Source organism: Heteronotia binoei, chromosome 10, assembly GCF_032191835.1.
Source record: "Heteronotia binoei isolate CCM8104 ecotype False Entrance Well chromosome 10, APGP_CSIRO_Hbin_v1, whole genome shotgun sequence".
Classification (NCBI taxonomy): Eukaryota; Metazoa; Chordata; class Lepidosauria; order Squamata; family Gekkonidae; genus Heteronotia; species Heteronotia binoei.
In genome coordinates this window covers 92,197,745-92,218,196 of record NC_083232.1, presented here as the reverse complement: position 1 = coordinate 92,218,196, position 20,452 = coordinate 92,197,745, and the positions used below count along the sequence as shown (strand labels likewise).

The 20,452-nt window shown below is 45.8% G+C and overlaps 1 protein-coding gene across 1 annotated transcript in view; it reads right to left on the bottom strand.

The window, feature by feature from the left end:
* Positions 1–20,452, bottom strand: part of ABCA13 (ATP binding cassette subfamily A member 13) — a 388,752-nt gene that overhangs the window by 132,191 nt on the left and 236,109 nt on the right. Inside the window, exon 44 of the mRNA XM_060247734.1 lies at positions 15,893–16,001. Coding sequence (XP_060103717.1) covers positions 15,893–16,001 — 109 coding nt within the window. The remainder of the gene's footprint in view (positions 1–15,892; positions 16,002–20,452) is intronic.

The window sequence follows — 20,452 nt, the reverse complement described above, 5'->3', positions numbered from 1 at the left end:
TTCCTCAGTGGAACAGGCTTCCTCGGGAGGTGGTGGGCTCTCCTTCCTTGGAGGTTTTTAAACAGAGGCTAAATGGCCATCTGACAGCAATGAAGAGCCTGTGAATTTAGGGGGAAGTGTTTGTGAGTTTCCTGCATTGTGCAGGGGGTTGGACTAGATGACCCTAGAGGTCCCTTCCAACTCTATGATATCTTGGAGGAGAATAGTGTGAAGAAAGGGTGAGAAACTTCAACGCGTTCTTCCCTTGCTGTTTTCCCACTGGGAAAAGCCACCTCCTAGCTGTCCTCATGCTGCTGAAGAAAATGTATGGATATCAATTCCCTCCTCCCCCCCCCCCACAAAGTAGGATAAAATCTGCTCAAGGGTGGCTTTTTCCAGTGAGAAAACAGAAAGTGGAAGAAAAAGTTAAAAGTGTCCATCTCAACCTATACGTGGAAACTAGGGGTGGGCACGAACCAGAAAAATGGAGGTTTGTGCTTTGAGGTTCTCACGAACCCCAAATTTCCACAAACTTCTCCATTGCACAAACCACTTTGTGCTTCAGGAAGTTCATGGGCCACAGCCCCACCTGGGAGTGAGTTCCAAAAGCATTTAAATGCCTTCAGAATTCACTTCCAGATGGGGGCACAGCTGCTAAAAGGTATTTAAATACCTTTGGAGTTTGCACAAACCCTCCCACAAACTGCATAAACCTCCATAAAAAACATGGAGGCTCATGGGCAAATCATGGGGGACACATTCTCCTGTACACCTGATTTGTGAACCATTAACCAGCCTGGTTCATGCCCAAACCTGGGTTCATTTATTGGTTTGTGCCCATCCCTAATGGAAACTTTAACCCTTTTCTCCCCTTGTTGTTTTTGGTCATGGCTTTTACAACTGATCTCCAGCTGGCAGAGATCAGCTCCCTTGCGGCTGCTTTGAAGGACAAACTGTATGCACTGTACCATGCTGAGGCCCCTCCCCTCCCCAAACCCCACCCTCTCCTTGATCAACCCCCCCCCCCAGAGTCTCCAGGTATTTCCCAGTACAGACCTGGCAACCCTAGGCTCATGAACTCACTGGAACTTGATACAGGAAGTGGCAAGTGTAGCTCTAGGAATCACCAGAAACTCTGTGGTTGAACTGTAAGAGTTTCTGGAAATTCCTAGAGCAACCTCAAAAGCCATCTCAAGGAATCACCAGAAACTGTATGTAAAAACCTTTACCATTCCCTGCTTTTCCTAGAGCTACCCTTTTAACTTCCTGCAGCAACTTCTGGTGTACAATACCGGATTAAACCCCTAGGCAGTCAATATCTCAGGGCCCCCCTTCCAAATTATCTCAGAGTCTGAGCACCCACTCTGCCACCTGTGGCCCCCATTGCAGCCTGCAGGCACCTTCTCAAAAGTCCCTTTGACAAAGCTGCAGGGGAGAGGCACAGAGAGGTCAACTTGGTGATGACGCTAGCAGAGACCTCAGCAGGCAAATCGGGCAAAGAGTGCCTCAGTTGCTGGCTGCATGTGCAGGCTCTGAGGGCTGCAAGCAGGGGGGAAACTGAGGGGAAAAGCCGGTCCAGGGCCCCAAAGGTGTGGGGCCCATGGGTCAGTGCCTACTTGGCCTAATTGTTAATCCGGCCCTGTCTGCTGAGTACATGAGGCTGCTTCTTCCCCCCTTAATTTTTCACCCACCACCTCTTGGAGCAGTGGTGGGCAAGGGGATCTGGAGGTTGGGAATCCCCCACCTCTGCCAGAAGCTTGGCAAATCTACGAACAGAAGGAAGATGACTGAGGACCTCTTCTCGGGTTTTTCTAAAAAGACTGCTCCGTGACATGAATCTAATTCAGACACTGCATTCACTTTGATGCCTTAAGACTGAACCTTCTCAGAGAACAACATCTCTGGTTTATTGTTTATTCCCATCCCCCTTTCCTTCCCAATTCCTATAATCTCAGTTTGTGGCTGTATTTAACTGAAGATGCAGTTTACTTGTTGAGAGTTTTCAAAGGAAATTGAACCATTATACGAAGAGTCAAAGACATCTCTAAAGATAATCTATGTGGAATTCTACCACATCTTCCCCCTGTGTTGTTGAATTGTTTCCAGCTCAGAGTCATAAATGATCTTCAATACTTTATGTCTTCTTCTTTAATACCGTCTTACTGGATTTATGACCCCAGCCAATTATTGATCAGTATTATCATTTCGGCTAGGAAAGAAATTACTCTCTCTCATTCTAGTTTCAAATACATCTCTCGGCATATAAGAAAAGCAATTCTTGGTAAATTGGCAATGACGTTTCCAGCTGAAACTTTAAAACAGCAATATATAATACCCATGGCCCTTCCCACACAAAACTTAGCCTGTCATAGAAGCACATTTGGTTTTCTTCATAATTCCTCAATGTATAAGCAGTCTGTCAACTTTCCAAATTTTATGTACAGGCAGGGCTTTTTTTAGTAGCAGGAACTCCTTTGCATATTAGGCCACCCCCCCCCCCCAATGTAGCTAATCCTCCAAGAGCTTACAGGGCTCTTAGTACAGGGCCTACTGTAAACTCTTGGAGGACTGGCCACATCAGGGGTGTGTGGCCTAATATGCAAATGAGTTCCTGCTACAAAAAAGCCTTGCATACAGGTTAGTAGGTGGGGCTATGACTGAGTGGTAGAGCAGCTCCTTTGTAGGATTTTCTTGCCACTAAGTCACGGCTGACTTATGGTGACCCCGTAGGGTATTCAATGCAAGAAACGTTCAGAGGTGGTTTGCAATTGGCTGCCTCTGCATAATGACTCTGGACTTCCTTGGTGGTTTCCCATCCAAGCACTAAACAAAGCACACCAAAAGCAGGGAACGTGGTCTGTAGAAGATGAAGAAGAAGATATTGGATTTATATCCCGCCCTCCACTCCGAAGAGTCTCAGAGTGGCTCACAATCTCCTTTACCTTCCTCCCCCACAACAGTCACCCTGTGAGGTAGATGAAGATGTTGGATTTATATCCCGCCCTCCACTCCGAAGAGTCTCAGAGCGGCTCACAATCTCCTTTACCTTCCTCCCCCACAACAGACACCCTGTGAGGTGGGTGGGGCTGGAGAGGGCTCTCACAGCAGCTGCCCTTTCAAGGACAGCCTCTGCCAGGAAGCAGGAAGGCATCTGCCTCTGTACAGCACAAAGCCAGCAAAAAATCCCCCACCCACCTCACAGGGTGTCTGTTGTGGGGGAGGAAGGTAAAGGAGATTGTGAGCCACTCTGAGACTCTGAAATTCGGAGTGGAGGGTGGGATATAAATCCAGTATCTTCTTCTCCTTCTATTCCACCTTCCCACCCAATTCAGGGATGTCTAGGCAGGATTTGGTAACTCCCAGAATGAGTCTGAGTTTAAAATGGCTAATTGGTATCAGTTCTAAGCCAAACCTTAACCAGGTTGTTTGAGGTGAACAAATTCCAAATGTCTTCTGCAGGAACCAGGTACTCACTTGAATGTATGAAACCACCTAGTAGTGTATCAAATCCGGTTCCATTTAAAACAACCATTACAACAGCATTAAAAGTGCTGTCATCGAGATGGCACAGGGCTTTTTTGAAGAAAAAGACCAGCAGGAACTCATTTGCATATTAGGCCACACCCCCGACGTTAAGCCAGCCAGAACTCCCTTCCTGTGTATTCCGGCTCCAAAAAAAAAGCCCTTTTTCCACTATGGTGATCACAATGCAACCTAATGAAGGGTACAGTGGCAGCATCATTGCCAACAGGCAATGGGAAAAGGAAAAGGGAAGCCAAGGTGATAAGGAGTGGTAAATGTCAGCAGGTTCCAATGTAAGTGAATAATTAAATGACCTCCAGCGGCATCTGGATCGGGGCGGCGCTGCGGTACTGATGTTATTAGACCTGTCGGCGGCATTTGACACAGTCGACCACCAGTTGCTAAAGCGCCGCCTCGCCGACATAGGGGTTGGGGGGTTGGCCCTACAATGGCTTTCCTCCTTCCTCTCTGATCGGGGACAAAGGGTGGCCATTGGGGGTGAGCGATCCCAGAGGCGCACACTTGATTGTGGGGTGCCTCAGGGAGCTGTTCTCTCCCCAATGCTGTTTAACATTTATATGCGCCCCCTTGCCCAGATTGTCCGGAGGTTTGGGCTGGGTTGCCATCAATATGCAGATGACACCCAGCTCTATCTACTAATGGATGGCCGGCCTGGCTCCACCCCAGGGAACCTGGATCGGGCCTTACAGGCTGTGGCGACGTGGCTCAGATTGAGTGGGTTGAAGTTGAATCCAGCGAAGACAGAGGTCCTTTGTGTGGGTCGTGGCGCTCTGGGAGGGGAAATAGCTCTCCCAACCTTCGACGGCGCGCCATTGGAACCAGCGCGCCAGGTAAAAAGTCTGGGTGTTCTACTGGAGCCTTCGTTATCAATGGAGGCCCAGATAGCAGCCACTGCCAAGTCAGCATTCTTCCACCTGAAACGGGCAAGGCAGTTGGCCCCCTTCCTAGAGCGCCGCGACCTCGCAACAGTGATCCATGCAACGGTCACCTCAAGATTGGACTACTGTAATGCCCTCTACTTGGGGCTACCTCTGTGCCGGACCCGGAAGTTACAGCTGGTGCAGAACGCGTCGGCCAGGCTACTATTGGGGCTCTCGAAATGGGAGCACATACGGCCGGGGCTGCGCGGACTGCACTGGCTACCAATTATCTACCGAGTCCAGTACAAAGTGTTGGTTATCACCTTTAAAGCCCTATATGGCCGAGGACCAGCCTACCTAAGGGACCGTCTCTCCCCATATGAACCCCAGAGGGCACTGAGGTCAGTGGGTAAAAACAAAATGACTATCCCTAGGCCGAGAGAGGTCAAACTCCAAAACACCAGAGTACGGGCCTTTTCAGCTGCGGCACCTGCACTGTGGAACCAGCTTCCGGAGGAAGTGCGGGCCCTGCGGAACCTCGACCAGTTCCGCAGGGCCTGCAAGACCGCCCTTTTTAGACAAGCCTATGGTGACACTGACTGCTGAGTTGCATGGTACAAAGAACCGCCATCTATTAAATATAAGAACATTCATATAAGATTATTTAAACTGGCAGAACCAGCGCCATAATAGTTTTATTACTGCCAGATATATTTATTTATATATAGATAGTGTAGCGTAAATTATGTATTTTAATTTAACTGACTGGTTTTTATATGTTTAATTTTAATCGTTAAATTCAAAGTTTTATTATTTATGTTAACGTGTAAGTTGTTGTTAGCCGCCCTGAGCCGCCTAGGCGGGGAGGGCGGGATAGAAATAAAAGCTATTATTATTATTATTATTAAAGCCAAAAATCACTGGAATAGCAATAACACTTTTACACAATGAGTGTATATGCAACCTACATTTATCCAAAAAAAAAGTACAGTTCCTCAGAGGCAGATGCTCTTCAACAGAAAGAGCAATTAACATGCATTGATCCAAGTGGTTAAATGTTGTACTGAGTCTCCAGGATAAAATATTGAGAGAAAAAGGCTGATGAAGGACTGAAACCATGAGGAATCTTGGGCTGGCGGTCCCTTACTCTCTCAGAGACAAGCTTTGCTGGAAATCTGAACTCCACCCAAGTTGCTGAACATAAACTTGAACACAAGCTGGAACAGCAGGAAGGCATCTGCCTCTGAGGAACTGTACTTTTTTTATCTTTATACAGCAGACGGTGTGGGGGAGTGAATGGAACTCCATTTCCAGTCACGTTGGTTGAATCATGTATTATGATCGTTTGTTGAATTAAGCATTATGAGTGGTTAACAAGTTACTATTGATGATCAGCACTACACACGCATTTTGATAAACGTAGGTTGCATATATGCTCATTGTGCAAAAGTATTAAGGTGATAAGGAGAGTTGGCAAAAAGCTAATGATAAGCTGTGTCGCGGGCTTCCAAGAGGTTTCAGCCCACCTTCCAGTTAGCCTGAATGTTCCAAACTGTGACAGTTCATCCAAACGACTCACCAAATGCAGACCGCCAGCTGCATCACCAGTCGGGACATAACAGATCAGTCTTTCCGCAGATTTACCATACCTGCTCATCCCTTCTCCTCCATGCCTGTCACCAGAGGCATCAACGTTTTATTCAGCCGTATTTCCAAAGAATTCCCTTGCAGAAAGCCATCAGCAGCATCTTTTACGACAGGGTATAAACTTGCCTCTCTCTCTCTCTTTTGATGTGGCCAGCTGTACCCTTGACTCTCTAAAATGCTGTATTAATCTTTACAAGAAAACGTCCACTCTTCCAAAAGGGGGAAAATCAGACTAACGCGTGGGAGTCCTCGTGAACTATCCTGTTGAAAGTTCTCATCAAGGCTCTTGCAAAAGATTCGCCAGTAGAATGTTACAAACGGTAAAGGTATAAGTAGTCCCCTGAAAGCACCAGTCATTTCTGACTCTGCGGTGACGTTGCGTCATGACATTATCATGGCAGACTTTTTACGGGGTGGTTTGCCATTGCCTTCCCCAGTCATCTACACCTTCCCCCCAGCAAGCTGGGTCCTCATTTTACTGACCTCGGAAGGATGGAAGGCTGAGTCAACCTTGAGCCAGCTACCTGAACCCGGCTTCTGCCGGGATAGAACTTAGGTTGTAAGCAGAGAGCTTGGACTGCAGTACTGCAGCTTTACCACTGTGCGCCATGGGGTTCCACAATGTTATAACCAGGGCTCCTTTTTTAGCAGGAACGCAGTTCTGGCTGGCTTGATTTTTTATTATTTTTATTTTATTTTATTTATATCCCGCCCTCCCCGCCGAAGCAGGCTCAGGGCGGCTCACAATATAAAATCACAAGAAACAATGAAAATCAATACATATTATAAAATGACACGTTCTGTGGTTAAAACAGTCAAAATTAATTTGGTGCTAATCTCTTTGATGTTATATGTTTTCAGTGGCAATGGTATTTCTTCAGTTTCCTACGATATAGGCTCCACGTCAATTGAAAGCCAACCGGAAGAGAGCAGTCTTGCAGGCCCTGCAGAACTGGGCAAGGTTCCGCAAGGCCCTCACTTCCGCTGGCAGTTGATTCCACCAGTAGGGGGCTGCGATCGAGAAGGCCCTCTCTCGGGTGATCTTTAGTTTGGCCTCCTTCGGCCTGGGGATTACTAATTGATTTTGAGATCCAGATTGAAATACCCTCTGGGGAACATGTGGGGAGAGATGGTCCCTAAGGTAGGCAGGTCCTAGGCCATATAGGGCTTTAAAGATAATAACCAGCACCTTGTAACGAATCTGGTATACTACTGACAGCCAGTGCAGTTCCCGCAGTCCCAGCTGTATATGCTCCCACTTGGGAAGCCCCAATAGCAGCCTGGCCGCCATGTTCTGCACTAGCTGTAGTTTCCAGGTTCAGCACAAGGGCAGCCCCAAGTAGAGGGCATTACAGTAGTCCAACCATGAGGTGACCGTTGCATGGATCACTGCTGCCAGGTCACCACGCTCCAGGAAGGGGACCAACCGCTTCACCCTTAAGATGGAAAAAGATGGATTTAGCAGTGGCTGCTATTATCTGGGCCTCCATTGTCAAGGCAGGCTCCAGCAGCATCCCCAAGCTTGTGACCTTGTGCGCCATTGTCGGTGTACCATCAAATACTGGTAAGGGGATTTCCCTGCCCAGACCTCCACGACTCAGGTAAAGGACCTCTACAAACCCTAATGGTTCTACAAACCCTAATGATGATGCCAGCTGTGAAAACCTGAAATCTTTGACAAAGGACCTCTGTCTTCGCTGGATTCAACTTCAATCGACTCAGCCTAAGCCATCCTGCCATGGCTTGCAATGCCAGATCCAGATTTTCTGGAACACAATCAGGCCAGCTGTCCATCAGTAGATAGAGCTGGGTGTCATCAGCGTACTGATGGCAACCCAACCTATACCTCTGGGCAAGGGAGCGAATGTAGATGTTAAACAACATCGGGGAGAGCACCGCCCCCTGAGGCACCCCACAATTAAGCGCATGCCTCCGGGACAGTTCTCCTCCAATCACCACCCTTTGTCCCCGACCATCTAGGAAAGAGGAAGCCATTGCAAGGCCAACCCCTGAATCCCCGCGTTGGTGAAGCGGTGGGTCAGTAACTGATGGTCGACTGTATCAAATGCAGCTGACAGGTCTAACAACATCAGTACCGCTGAGCCGCCTAGATCCAGATGCCGCTGGTGGTCATTCACCAGGCGACCAGCACTGTCTCCGTCCCATGACCTGGGCGAAAGCTGGACTGGTGGGGGTATAGAATGTAAGTGTCATCCAGAAAACTCTGTAACTGTAGCACTACTGGCCTCTCAATAATTTTACCCCAAAAGGGTAAATTTGAGACCGGCCAGTAGTGTGCCAATTCGGCTGGGTCTAATGTAGGGTTTTTTTTCAAGAAGTGTGTCAGGGGGTGTGGCCTAATATGCAAATGAAGTTTTGCTGGGCTTTTTCTACCAAAAAAGCCCTGGCTATCACATACAAAGCCCTTTGTGGCCTTGGACCCTCGTAGATGTCTCTTCCCCTATGCGCCACCACAACAGCTTCTCTCGTGTAAGAAAGGTCAATTCCAATTTCAATTTATTACGAGCAATAACAATATACAAAATCTCATAGTAACAGACCATAATTTCTGACTACATAAAAACATTCTCATATTCAAATTCCACCAATGTTAAACCTTAAAAATGGCATTATTAACCATCTCTACTTTGTTAAAAACTTCTGCTTATTAATGACTAAAAACAATATTTTCCTTCTGCCTGAGTTACAGACTTCTTAGTATCTTTCAATAAGTATTTCAGTAGCACAACATCTGCAAATTTCAGATAATTACCTATAGGTTTAAATTTAGAGAGTAATGGATTGGGCAGCTCATGCAGTGCTATCCTTCCGTAAACATATGGTCTTATGCCTAAATCTATACTTACGACCTCAATCATCTCAAGGGAAAACTCAAAAAATATGGAAGGAAGAGTAAGAAAGGTCTTCTGAAGGTGCCAACCTGCAAATGTGCAATACCAACGACTGCCCATGAGCATGCCTTCTCTGTGGTAGCCCCCACCTCGCAGAATGGCCTGAGGGAGTCAGGAAGCTTCCGACTCTCCTGGCTTTCCATAAAGTATGCAAAACTGAATGATTCAAGAGGGCTTTTCTACACAGACAACACAGTTGCACTGAACTAAATCATTCACAAAGTCACTTAGATAAATTTTAGCAACTGCGGCCTATACTGCTGTGTTTAGGTTACTGACTAGGGTTCTACTATGCAATTTTTGTATCATTTAGTGTGTCATGTTAAGACATGCTTTGCTTGTTTTTAGATTTATGATTGGTTCTACACTCCTAATCCCACCGTATTGTTTCTTGAATACCCAACCCTATTGATTGTATTGACTCAGTCTTTGTAATCTACCTTGAGACTAAGTGAGAAATGCAGACTATAGATGATGATGAACAGGGCTTTTTTTGTAGCAGGAACTCCTTTGCATATTAGGCTGCACCCCCCTGATGTAGCCAACCCTTCAAGAGCTTACAAGGCTCTTCTTACAGGGCCTACTGTAAGAAGAAGAAGAACTGCAGATATATACCCTGCCCTTCTCTCTGAATCAGAGACTCAGAGCGGCTTACAATCTCCTATATCTTCTTCCTATATCTTCTATCCCCACAACAGACACCCTATGGGGCTGAGAGAGCTTTCACAGAAGCTGCCCTTTCAAGGACAACTCCTACTAGAGTTATGGCTGACCTAAGGTCATTCCAGTGCTGCAAGCGGAGGAGTGGGGAATCAAACCTGGTTCTCCCAGATAAGAGTCCACACACTTAACCACTACATCAAACTGGCTCTTGGCTACATCAGGGGGGGGGGGGGTAGTCTAATATGCAAAGGAGCTCCTGCTACAAAAAAGCCCTGATAATGACAATGAGATGATGACAATGAGATGATGACAATGAGATGATGATGACGACGATGGCAAATGTTGACTTTGCAATACAAAGGACGAAACAGTTGACCACAAGGTCAGTGCTTGCAAACAAATTGCTCAAACAGACGACAAAGAACATCACAATCTAGTTGCAGCAATATGGTGGGTCTTGTGTGTTCTAGTGAAACAGAGGGCATTGCTATTGGCAGAACAGCAGCTGGCGGGGTCTCCTGTGATAGACAGGCCAAGGGGTTAGACTAAATGCAACCCAAAGCCCCCATTCAATATGGAGAGAAAATCAACTATGAAAAACTATACTGGCTCAGTAGTCACCTGGGATAACGAAGAGACCTTCAGAGATAGGTGTTCCTGGATCTTTTACAAAAAATGGGCTACAGAACACAGGTCCTTCTTTGAGCAACAAGGGCAGAAGCCTGGTGTGCTGCTGGAAGCAGGAGAAGACAACGAGCAGGGCTTTTTTTTGTAGCAGGAACTCCTTTGTATATTAGGCCACACACCCCTGACGTAGCCAGTCCTCCTGGAGTTTATAGTAGGCCCTGTACTGAGAGCCCTGTAAGCTCTTGGAGGATTGGCTACATCATCAGGGGTATGTGGCCTAATATGCAAAGGAGTTCCTGCTACAAAAAAAAAAAGCCCTGACAACCAGTGAAGCAACAAGAACGGGGAGCTGATCAGCTACTGAAAAACCAGCAACATAAAAAGGTCCTGAGAACAAAACAGAATCATCATGCGGTATTATTTTGAATCAAGGCAGGGTATTAGAAACGAACGTTCGAAATATGGAAAGAAAAGCGTCCCAATTCTACCATCGCTGAATAGCAACTAGCAGATCAGCGCCGTTTGATCAGGCGACACGTTTTCACAGGAACGGGGCTCGATGAGATAAGGGACAACGGCCGCTCCAAGGATGAACACGAAATAAATGAAACCGACAAAGAAGCCGGCCACAGAAATGAAGTCGCTGCTGAAAGGCCGCTAATTAATAATGAGATATTGACAACTCATCATCGGCTCACCTCTCTACAAGAAGAACTGAAGGCAAAGATCTGAGGGCATATTAAGAGCAAAGCAGGCAGGCAAAGATTACCTGGTGCTCAGAACAACATCAAAGGCAGAATAGGCAGGCCTAATTGAAAATATCAATGCAGCGACTGAAGAGCGAGAATCCTGAGAAGATGCTTTTCTGCAATTCCCAAGAACTTGGCTAGATCACAAATCGTAGAATCCTATCTACCCGTCAAACATCTGACAATTCATCACCATCATTATCACCATCATCATCATTTAATTTATGATAATACTAAGAAATGAGAAAAGCAAACAAAAGCTTCTAGTTGAAGAATACCGGGCAAACTTATTTGTTGCAGAAACCAAAAGAAGATTACAAAAGATTGCAATTCAAAACTCATTTCGGCACTGGAAACAAAAGCACTTGCATGGGCAACAGGGCTTTTTTTGTAGCAGGAACTCTTTGCATATTAGGCGACACCCCCATCCCTGATGTAGCCATTCCTCCTGGAGCTTACAGGGCTCTTCTTACAGGGCCCCCTGTAAGCTCCAGGAGGATTGGCTACATCGGGGGGGGGGGGGGGCTGTAGCCTAATATATAAAGGAGTTCCTGCTACAAAAAAAAGCCCTGATAGGAAGTATTTGTAAGATATAAAGAACAAAGTTGAGAACAAAAACCCCTAGAGGTGGCTCCAAAATGCACTTGAAGAAAGAAACAGAAGGACTTATCCAGGGGTGGAATTCTAGCAGGAGCTCCTTTGCATATTAGGCCACCCTCCCCCCCCCCCATGTAGCCAATCCTCCAAGAGCTTACAAGGCTCTTTTTTGTAAGCTCTTGGAGGATTGGCTGCATCAGGGGTGTGTGGCCCGATATGCAAATGAGATCCTGCTAGAATTCCACCCCTGGATTTAACCTACCTTGCCCACTTGGACTTGGGTTTAAGTCAGCATTTCAACTGTAAGCACATCTTGTACATCTCTTGAACTTAATCCCTGGATGCAATTTTAAAGGCTGGGCTTCACTCTCTTGGCCATACGGCTATAGTCTGTTATTTTGGACTGTCACTTCCAGGTTACACTGCAATGCTATGCGCTTATCTTACTAAAGCATACTGAAATCTACGCCCCAGCATCATTTCCAAAGGCACCAGAGAACGTCAGTCATTCAATTCTCAATGATTTTCTCCTCATGGGCCCTGCCAAGCCATCCTTTATGCTGATGCAGAGCTTCATCTGTTATATTTCCCCCCCTTTCTCTTTCTAGGAAGGCACTCTACAATTATTTTGCTCCGTTTAGTTGGACCAGTCCACCCCATGGGTCTCCTGTGTTGTAATAATAGCATCTGTCCATTGATACGCTGCTGGCAATCTTCCACCTACTTAATTGATGGACATAACTTGCATTTTGATTGTTCCGAAACCTTACCGCCCAATCTTTTGCACGTTCATTCATAAATCATACTGAGGTAAGGGAAGGAAAAGGAAGGAAGGAAAGGTTCCCTGTGCAAGCGCCAGTCGTTTCCGACTCTGGGGTGACGTTGCTTTCACAACGTTTTCACAGCACACTTTTTATGGGGTGGTTTGCCATTGCCTTCCCCAGTCATCTACACTTTCCCCCCAGCAAGCTGGGGACTCATTTTACCGACCTCAGAAGAATGGAAGGCTGAGTCAATTTCTAGTTGGCTACCTGAAAACCCAGCTTCCACCGGGGATCGAACTCAGGTTGTGAGCAGAGCTTAGGACTGCAGTACTGCAGCTTTAACACTCTGCGCCACGGGGCTCTTCATCACTCAAAAGTAAATGACCACAGGACTGCAGTAAGCATAGGATTGCCAAGTCCAATTCAAGTATTATCTGGGGACTTTGGGGGTGGAGCCAGGAGACTTTGGGGGTGGAGCCAGCAGACTTTGGGGATGGAGCCAGGAGCAAGGTTTACAAGCATAACTGAACTCCAAAGGGCGTTCTGGCCATCACATTTAAAGGGACTGCACAACCTTTTAAATGCCTTCCCTCCACTGGAAATAATGGATAGGGGCACCTTCTTTGGGGGCTCATAGAATAGGACCCCTTGGTCCAATCTTTTTGAAACTTGGAGGGTGTTTTTGGGGAGAGGCATTGAATGCTATACTGCAGATTTGGTGCCCCTACCTAAAAAAAAAAAACAGCTCCCCCCCTGAGCCCCAGATACCTGCAGATCAATTCTCCATGGTACCCTATGGGGATCGGTCTCCATAGGGAATAATGGAGTGTCCAGCAGTCATTTCCCTCCCCCCCCCGCTACCTGATGACCCTGAGGTGGGGGGAGGGCCTCCTGGGGATTGGCAACCCTACCCAAGCATGTTCACTTCAGCATAAATCCAAAACTCTTTACAATGGAGCAGAGTAGGTTCAAGTTGCACTGTGATTTCAGAGGTGAGGGGAAGATTGCTCGAGCTTCTGCCACCAACCAGGGAACCAAGGGCTAACATGAAGTCATGCCCTCTCTGTTCCAAGACTACAGCCAGGGCAAAGGGAGCATTATCAGAGCTTCTTTTGAGTAGGAACGCACAGGAATGCAGTTCCGGCTGGCTTAGTGTCAGGGGGCATGACCTAACATGCAAGTGAGTTCCCGCTGGGCTTTTCCTACAAAAAAAAAGCCTACCCCCCCCAAAAAAAAAAAATTCTGGGCATAATAACTTTGCAACCTGATGCAAGAAAGGAGAGCCCTGGACGAATGAGGCCTGCTTGGGCTGGCTAGAGATCCAGCCAGGCCAAGCAGGCCTCACTCACCTGGGACTCTCCTGGGCTCCCCCCCCCCCAGTCAAAAGGCCAGCAAGCCCACCCACCGCCCAAAATCACATAAGAAGTGGAGAAAGGGTGGTGTGGGCTTCTCCAGGGGTTAATGAGGGCTTCTGGGGGCCTGGCAAAGCCCCTGGTGGCTGGCTGGCTGCCCGCTCTCCTAATCCAGGGATTGTTATGCAGCTGCACCTACTGTACAATGGACAAGGTGGGTGGGGAGGAAAAGAGGGAACCCACAGAGAGGTTCAGGAACTGCACTTCTGGGAGCTCCTGCTGAATCTGAGGCCTGGATCCAGGACTAATGATCTAGGAAGCGTGTAAAAAGAACCTAAGGCACACAGTACCTTTAAAAGAGTCTCACAGAACATTTCTCAAGGAGAAGCAGACCGTAAACACGATTTCAAAAGATCAACCCCCATCTTTAAAGACACTTTTTTTGTTCGGAGACTAAACTTTTTCATTTTGTTCAGCATCCCCCCACTGACTCTCACGTGAAGCCGCAAAGCCGCCTTATTGTCAATACTGTCTCCTCAAAAAAATATAAAGAGGGGAAAAAAATACTGTCTCCTCAGACCATCAGTGGCTCTCCGGGGTCTCAGCCTGAGGCCTTTCACATTACCTCAGCCTTATAACTAGAGATGCCAGGGATTATATAAACTGAATATATATATATAAGCAGAACACCACCAGCCCAGCTCCATTGGGATACAAATGCCTCATAATAACATATGACTTTGTTCTGGCATTAACAAATTGATCTTTCTCCTATATCTTCGCTTCCCCTCTGTTTTCATAGTGTTGCTCCCAGCTTGGCGTATTGAATTTTTGATTGATGTGAGCTACCTGGGAAGACAGCATTTGCCTAAAAAGCAGGCTAAAAAATATATAAATCAGGTCTAGGACTGCAACCTTTATCGACTAGAACCCCTTCGTTTTTAAGTAATCATATTTCAGGCTTGTTTCATGTGAATTTAATTTTGTTTAGGAAAGTCATGAATTCACATAGAACAAGCCTAGAGAAAAGCTCCTTTTTGGGATGGGGGGATCCAATCTCAATAAAATTAGTAACTACGAACATTGTGGCAGCTGACAGAAGCCTATTAAGTAGACTCTCCTTAGCTTACTCTTTTGCTAGCTATTAAAAGGATGAGCCAATTGACCAGGGTCCTAAGCAGGGGTGGAATTCTAGCAGGAACTCCTTTGCATATTAGGCCACACCCTCCTGATGTAGCCAATCCTCCAAGAGCTTACAAAAAAAGAGCCTTGTAAGCTCTTGGAGGATTGGTTACATCGGGGTGTGTGGCCTAATATGCAAATGAGCTCCTGCTAGTATTCCACCCCTGGTCCTAAGAATTACTTGGATTTGCATGTGTCAGAGGGGAGCCGTGTTGGCTGCAGTAGAACAGCTAGATTTGAGTCCAGGAGCTTCCAGACTCGAATCGTGAATCTACCCTTCTTTTCAGCAGTGGATTGCCATAACGGGGTGGCCAGACTGGGCCTGGGAGCCACATGTGACTATTTGATACATATTGTGTGGCTCTTGAAGTTCCCATGGTCCTGTCGGCCAGCTTGGAGAAGGAATTTCTCTCTTTAAATCACTTCTCCAGGCCAAGCCAGCCAGTGGCTTTAAGAAAGCATTTAAAGTTGCTTTTTCCCACCTATCTCTCCCCACCTCCCTCCCTCCCTTCTTCCCTCCCTCCCTTCCTGTCTTGTGGCTCTCAAACATCCGACTTTATTCTTTGTGGCTCTTATGTAAACCAAGTTTGGCCACCCCTTACATAGGCTGTGGTTGAAATTCCTGAACATTTTAGGATTCCTTGCCATACAACATGTTTGTTCTAGAGAGCCAAAGTTGTCCCAAATCTTGTGGAACTAGAGCCTCCTTGGCCATCATATTATGACCTAAAAGAAATGTAGATATTTAGGATTCTGTGCCTTGGCTGTTAAAACAAAAGAGCATGGATTGCTCTTCATCTTTTATGTAAGACACATGCTGTTTTACAATAATTGTGCCTTTTTATTTGCAAGAACTATTAGACATAATTCCAGCCGTTTCCCCTAATGCATGATTACTCAATAAAACAACACTGTTGAACAATAAAATATTAACTCCTTCATTTGCATGGTAAAGGTTATGTTTGGTTTTTTTAAGCCCATTTTTTAAAGAAAACGCTGCAAGCTCTGTTATCATACCGTACTGTTTCCAGTCCACATCTGAAGGCAAATTCTTCCATAGAATAAGATTGTTGAGTTGGTTTAAGTAAGAAGGCAATGCATGGAATCCCTTCTGATTATACCACACCTAAAACAGAAGAAAAGTACATTTTAAAACCAGGAAGGATCACATCCAAAACCTGTTCGCCTTTTTCACATTCAAAACCATTCGCCTTTTTCGCACGGTAAACAGAAACCTCTAAAAACCCGCTTCTGTTTGCAGCACGAAAAGGTCGAACTAGTTGCAGCCCCGGGGCAGATAGTGTGAAGTCGGACGGAACCCCCACAGAGAAGAGGAGCCTGAGAGCGGCATAAGGCGAGTGGGAAACCGGTCTGACTGTCTCGAGACCAAATTATAATTTTATTTGTTTATTTTATTTATTTTGATTTTTATCCCGCCCTCCCCGCCAAAGTAGGTTCAGGGCAGCTTACATATTCATGTACATGAAACACATGAAGCACAAAATACAATTAAAACAAAAACATAAAATCATAAAAACATGATTAGGGTTTGTAGAATCTTTCGGGCTCAAGTGCCGTGTTCTACTGGAGAAAGCTTTCCTTCCAGACGTTTCGTTCTCGGCTGCGGAGAACATCCTCAGTGGCGTTGCAGCCGGAGCAGGCGCTCTGACCTTCTTGGCTGCTGTGCATGGAGTGCATTGAAGGTCAGAGCACCTGCTCCGGCTGCAACGCCACTGAGGATGTTCTCCGCAGCCGAGAACGAAACGTCTGGAAGGAAAACTTTCTCCAGTAGAATACAGCACTTGAGCCCGAAAGATTCTACAAACCCTAATGATGTTACCAGCCGTGAAAACCTGAAATCTTTCATAAAAACATGATGAAACATTCGAGGTACTATTGATCTTTAGATTGGTAATCTCTTTAATAAAATGGATGGCTGCCTATTTCATTTATTGCCTCTGTTCTTGCAGACTAGAGGCAAATCACACCAGCCCCCTCCCCCCCGAAAAATCAGAGGCAACTAAACAAAAAACAATAATGAAAAATTAAATCTATAATTCCAGTCAGCCTCCTGTTGGTGGAACAAATGCTCATCCTTGGAATGTGACATTCCCACCCCACCCCTTCCTGCTGCAACCCCAAATTCCCCTTCCCAAAGGCTGCTTTTGGGGGCAGACAATAATACTAGGTGATCCGCAGCCTGCACTGGCTGCCTATAGAGTACCGGAATCACTTCAAGGTGTTAGTTCTGACCTTTAAAGCCTGGGACCAGCATACCTGCAGGACCATCTCTTCCCGATTATGCCCCAGAGGGTCACTTCGTTCGGCCCCCCCAAGATCTTCTGACAGTCCCCGGTCCAAGAGATGCCCGTCTTGCCTCCATCAGGGCCAGGTCTTTCTCGGTCCTAGTCCCAACCTGGTGGAATCAGCTCCCTATGGAGATCCGGGCCCTACTCGCCTTGTTAGCCTTTCGTAGGGCCTGTAAAACGGAGCTGTTCCGCCAGGTTTTTGGGTGAGGCATCGGGCATCTATTCATTAGATCGGTTGGCCTCCCCTGCTGTACTATATTTCTGCGCTGTTTTGCTGCATTGTATTGTTACACCATCTTGGTTCTGCTGAATCATTCTGTTGGACTGAATATTGTAATCAGTTTTTATGGTTATGCTGTTTTATTGTTATGTTGATTTTATTATTTATGTTGTGCTCCACTCTAAGCCTTTATGGGGAATGGGTGGAATATAAATAAACTAATAATTAAATTGATTTATTGTTAGAATTTTGTGTTGTAAGCCGCCCTGAGCCCGCTTCGGTAGGGTAGGGCGGGATATTAATCAAATGAAATAAAATAATAATAATAATAATAATAATAATAATAATAATAATAATAATAATAATAATAATAATAATAATAATAATAATAATAAGTTGGAGGCAATAGAAAAAGAGGAAGACCCAACATGAAATGGATCGACTCAATTGAGGAAGTCACAGCTCTCAGTTTGCAAGACCTGAGAAAGGCTAATGATAAGACATTTTGGAAGTCATTACTTTGTAGGTTCACAATATGTTGGAAGGAAGCCCCATGGTGCAAAATGGTCAGCTGCAGTCCTGCAGTCCAAGCTGTGCTCATGACCTGAGTTTGATCCTGGCGGAAGCTGGGTTCAAGTAGCCTGCTCAGGGTTGACTCAGCCTTCCATCCTTCTGAGATCCGTAAAATGAGGACCCAGCTTGCTAGGGGTAAAGTGTAGATGACTGGGGAAGGCAATGGCAAAGCACCCTATAAAAAGTGACATCACCCAATGGGTTGGTAACAACTCGGTGCTTGCACAGGGGACTACCTTTACTTTGAATATGTTGGAAGTGACTTGGCAACACTTAACACACAGAAATGGGGCATGCTGGCTCCTTCCCAGGGTATATGTACTTGTTGACAAACAAGAGAATCTGAGCCTGTATCAAGACTCTTCTGCTTCTAGCTTCTCTCCCATCCACACCCCTGTCTGCAATGAAGGTAATGAGGAAGATAGATAACCAATCTTTCTTTTAAAAAGTTACATTACTGAGGTCATTCAGGATCCTGCTATTTTCCGAATGTGACCCTGCCTAGTGACAAAGAAAAGGTGCTCTCTCATTAGTCAAAACTGCCCCACTCTGGAACTAAACAACCCATTCTTAAATATCTGCCTATTATTTTCCATGCAAGCTACTAGGGTTTTGGGGTTTTTTTGCAATATATTTTTTAATTATGAGATGATGTTGACTGACTCATCTCTCCATAGAAGGGAATAATTTGCAGCATTCCGGTCAGAGATTTTTTTCTAGATTGTAATGAATCATACAGTAGTTCTCTCATATCCCAGTTCCCCATTTTTCTTCATAAAAGTCTGGGCAAACGGTACGTTCACTGTCATGTTTCCAGGTCCAAAAGGTCAAAATTGAAGTGTGGTCATTAATTACTAAAAGGTTAATGCAATAAGTTGATACAACATCAATCAAAAGTCACTTTGTGGCAGTATTTTAGATTATACGGTGGCCTTTTTAAAGCTAATACACAATTTTAAAGCTAATACACAATCTGCTCCGGAGGGATAACCAAAAAAAAGGAGGGCGATTACTCAACAACAACATGGCTATAATGTATTGTGGGACTGATTATGGGGTTAGCGTATTCCAAAGTTACTAAAAATACTGGGGAAAGCTACTTGGCTACTTGTTAGAACAAGCTGAAATACATTGTAGGTAAAGGACATAAAAATATAGTCAGGAAGACACAACATATTGCTACTCGTATTGTTTTCATTAGCCATTTTGGCACACCAACCACAGAAGTCATTTCAGGGGACATAAGAGAATAAAATGGGAAAAAAATAAACATAAGCAAATCAAAGTGTTTATAAATATAACTAACCTTTTTATAAAGAGTTTCAGGTTCAAACTGAATTTAAAAGGTAAAGGTAGTCCCCTGTGCAAGCACCAGTCGTTTCCGACTCTGGGGTGACGTCACATCATGACGTTTTCACAGCAGACTTTTTATGGGGTGGTTTGCCCTTGCCTTCCCCAGTCATCTACACTCCCCCCCCCCCCCAGTAAGCTGGGGACTCATTTGGCTGACCTCGGAAGGCTGGAAGGCTGAGTCAACCTGAACCCAGCTTCCACCACGATAGAACCCAGGTCGTGAGCAGAGTTTGGACTGCAGTACTGCGGTCCAAGTTCTGCAGCAACCAGATTACCTGCAACTATATCCAGTTTCTCATTTCCAATTTCAAGCACTTTGGCTATCACGAATGTCTGTTTTACCAAAGCTTTGGGAATAAAAGGCCTCCCCGCATCTATTGTCGACCTCAAGCAGCAAACTGTTGAATTGCTTGTAGGGAGACGCCTTGCAATTCCGTCTCAGACAAAGGATTCAAAGGGGCTGGAATGTCCACATCGAAAACTTCGAAGGGATCCATACCAGCAATAGGTAATATATATATATAATTGGGGGTGGACCCGACATGGTACAAGCCAGCGATTCCCAGTGTGATGCCCAGGGGCACCACCATGCCTACCAACTTGGGGATAAAAATCAATGGGTCTCGAATGGAAAAGGAAAAACATAACAGGCAGCTGTACGTCATTCCCCACCTGCTGACTGACTAGCAAAGGACTGAAGTCACCGGAACGTTCCCCTAGAAAACATGCTTGCTCCAAAATCTGAAGCACCTCCATTTGTCAAATGAAGGGCGCATGCACATTAGGCCACACACCCCTGATGATGTAGCCGGTCCTCTAAGAGCTTAGAGGGCTCTTTGTACAGGGCCTACTGTAAGCTCCAGGAGGATTGGCAACATCAAGGGGGTGTGGCCCAATATGCAAAGGAGTTCGTGCTACAAGAAAAGCCCTGGCCACACACCCTTAATGTAGCCAATCCTCAAAAAGCTCACAGGGCTCTTAGTAAAGGGTCTACTTTAAGTGCCAGGAGAACTGGCCACATCAGGGGTGTGTGGCCCAATATGTAAAGGAGTTCCTGCTACAAAAAAAGCCCTAGCCATACATCCCTGATGTAGCCAATCCGCAAAGAGCTCACAGGGCTCT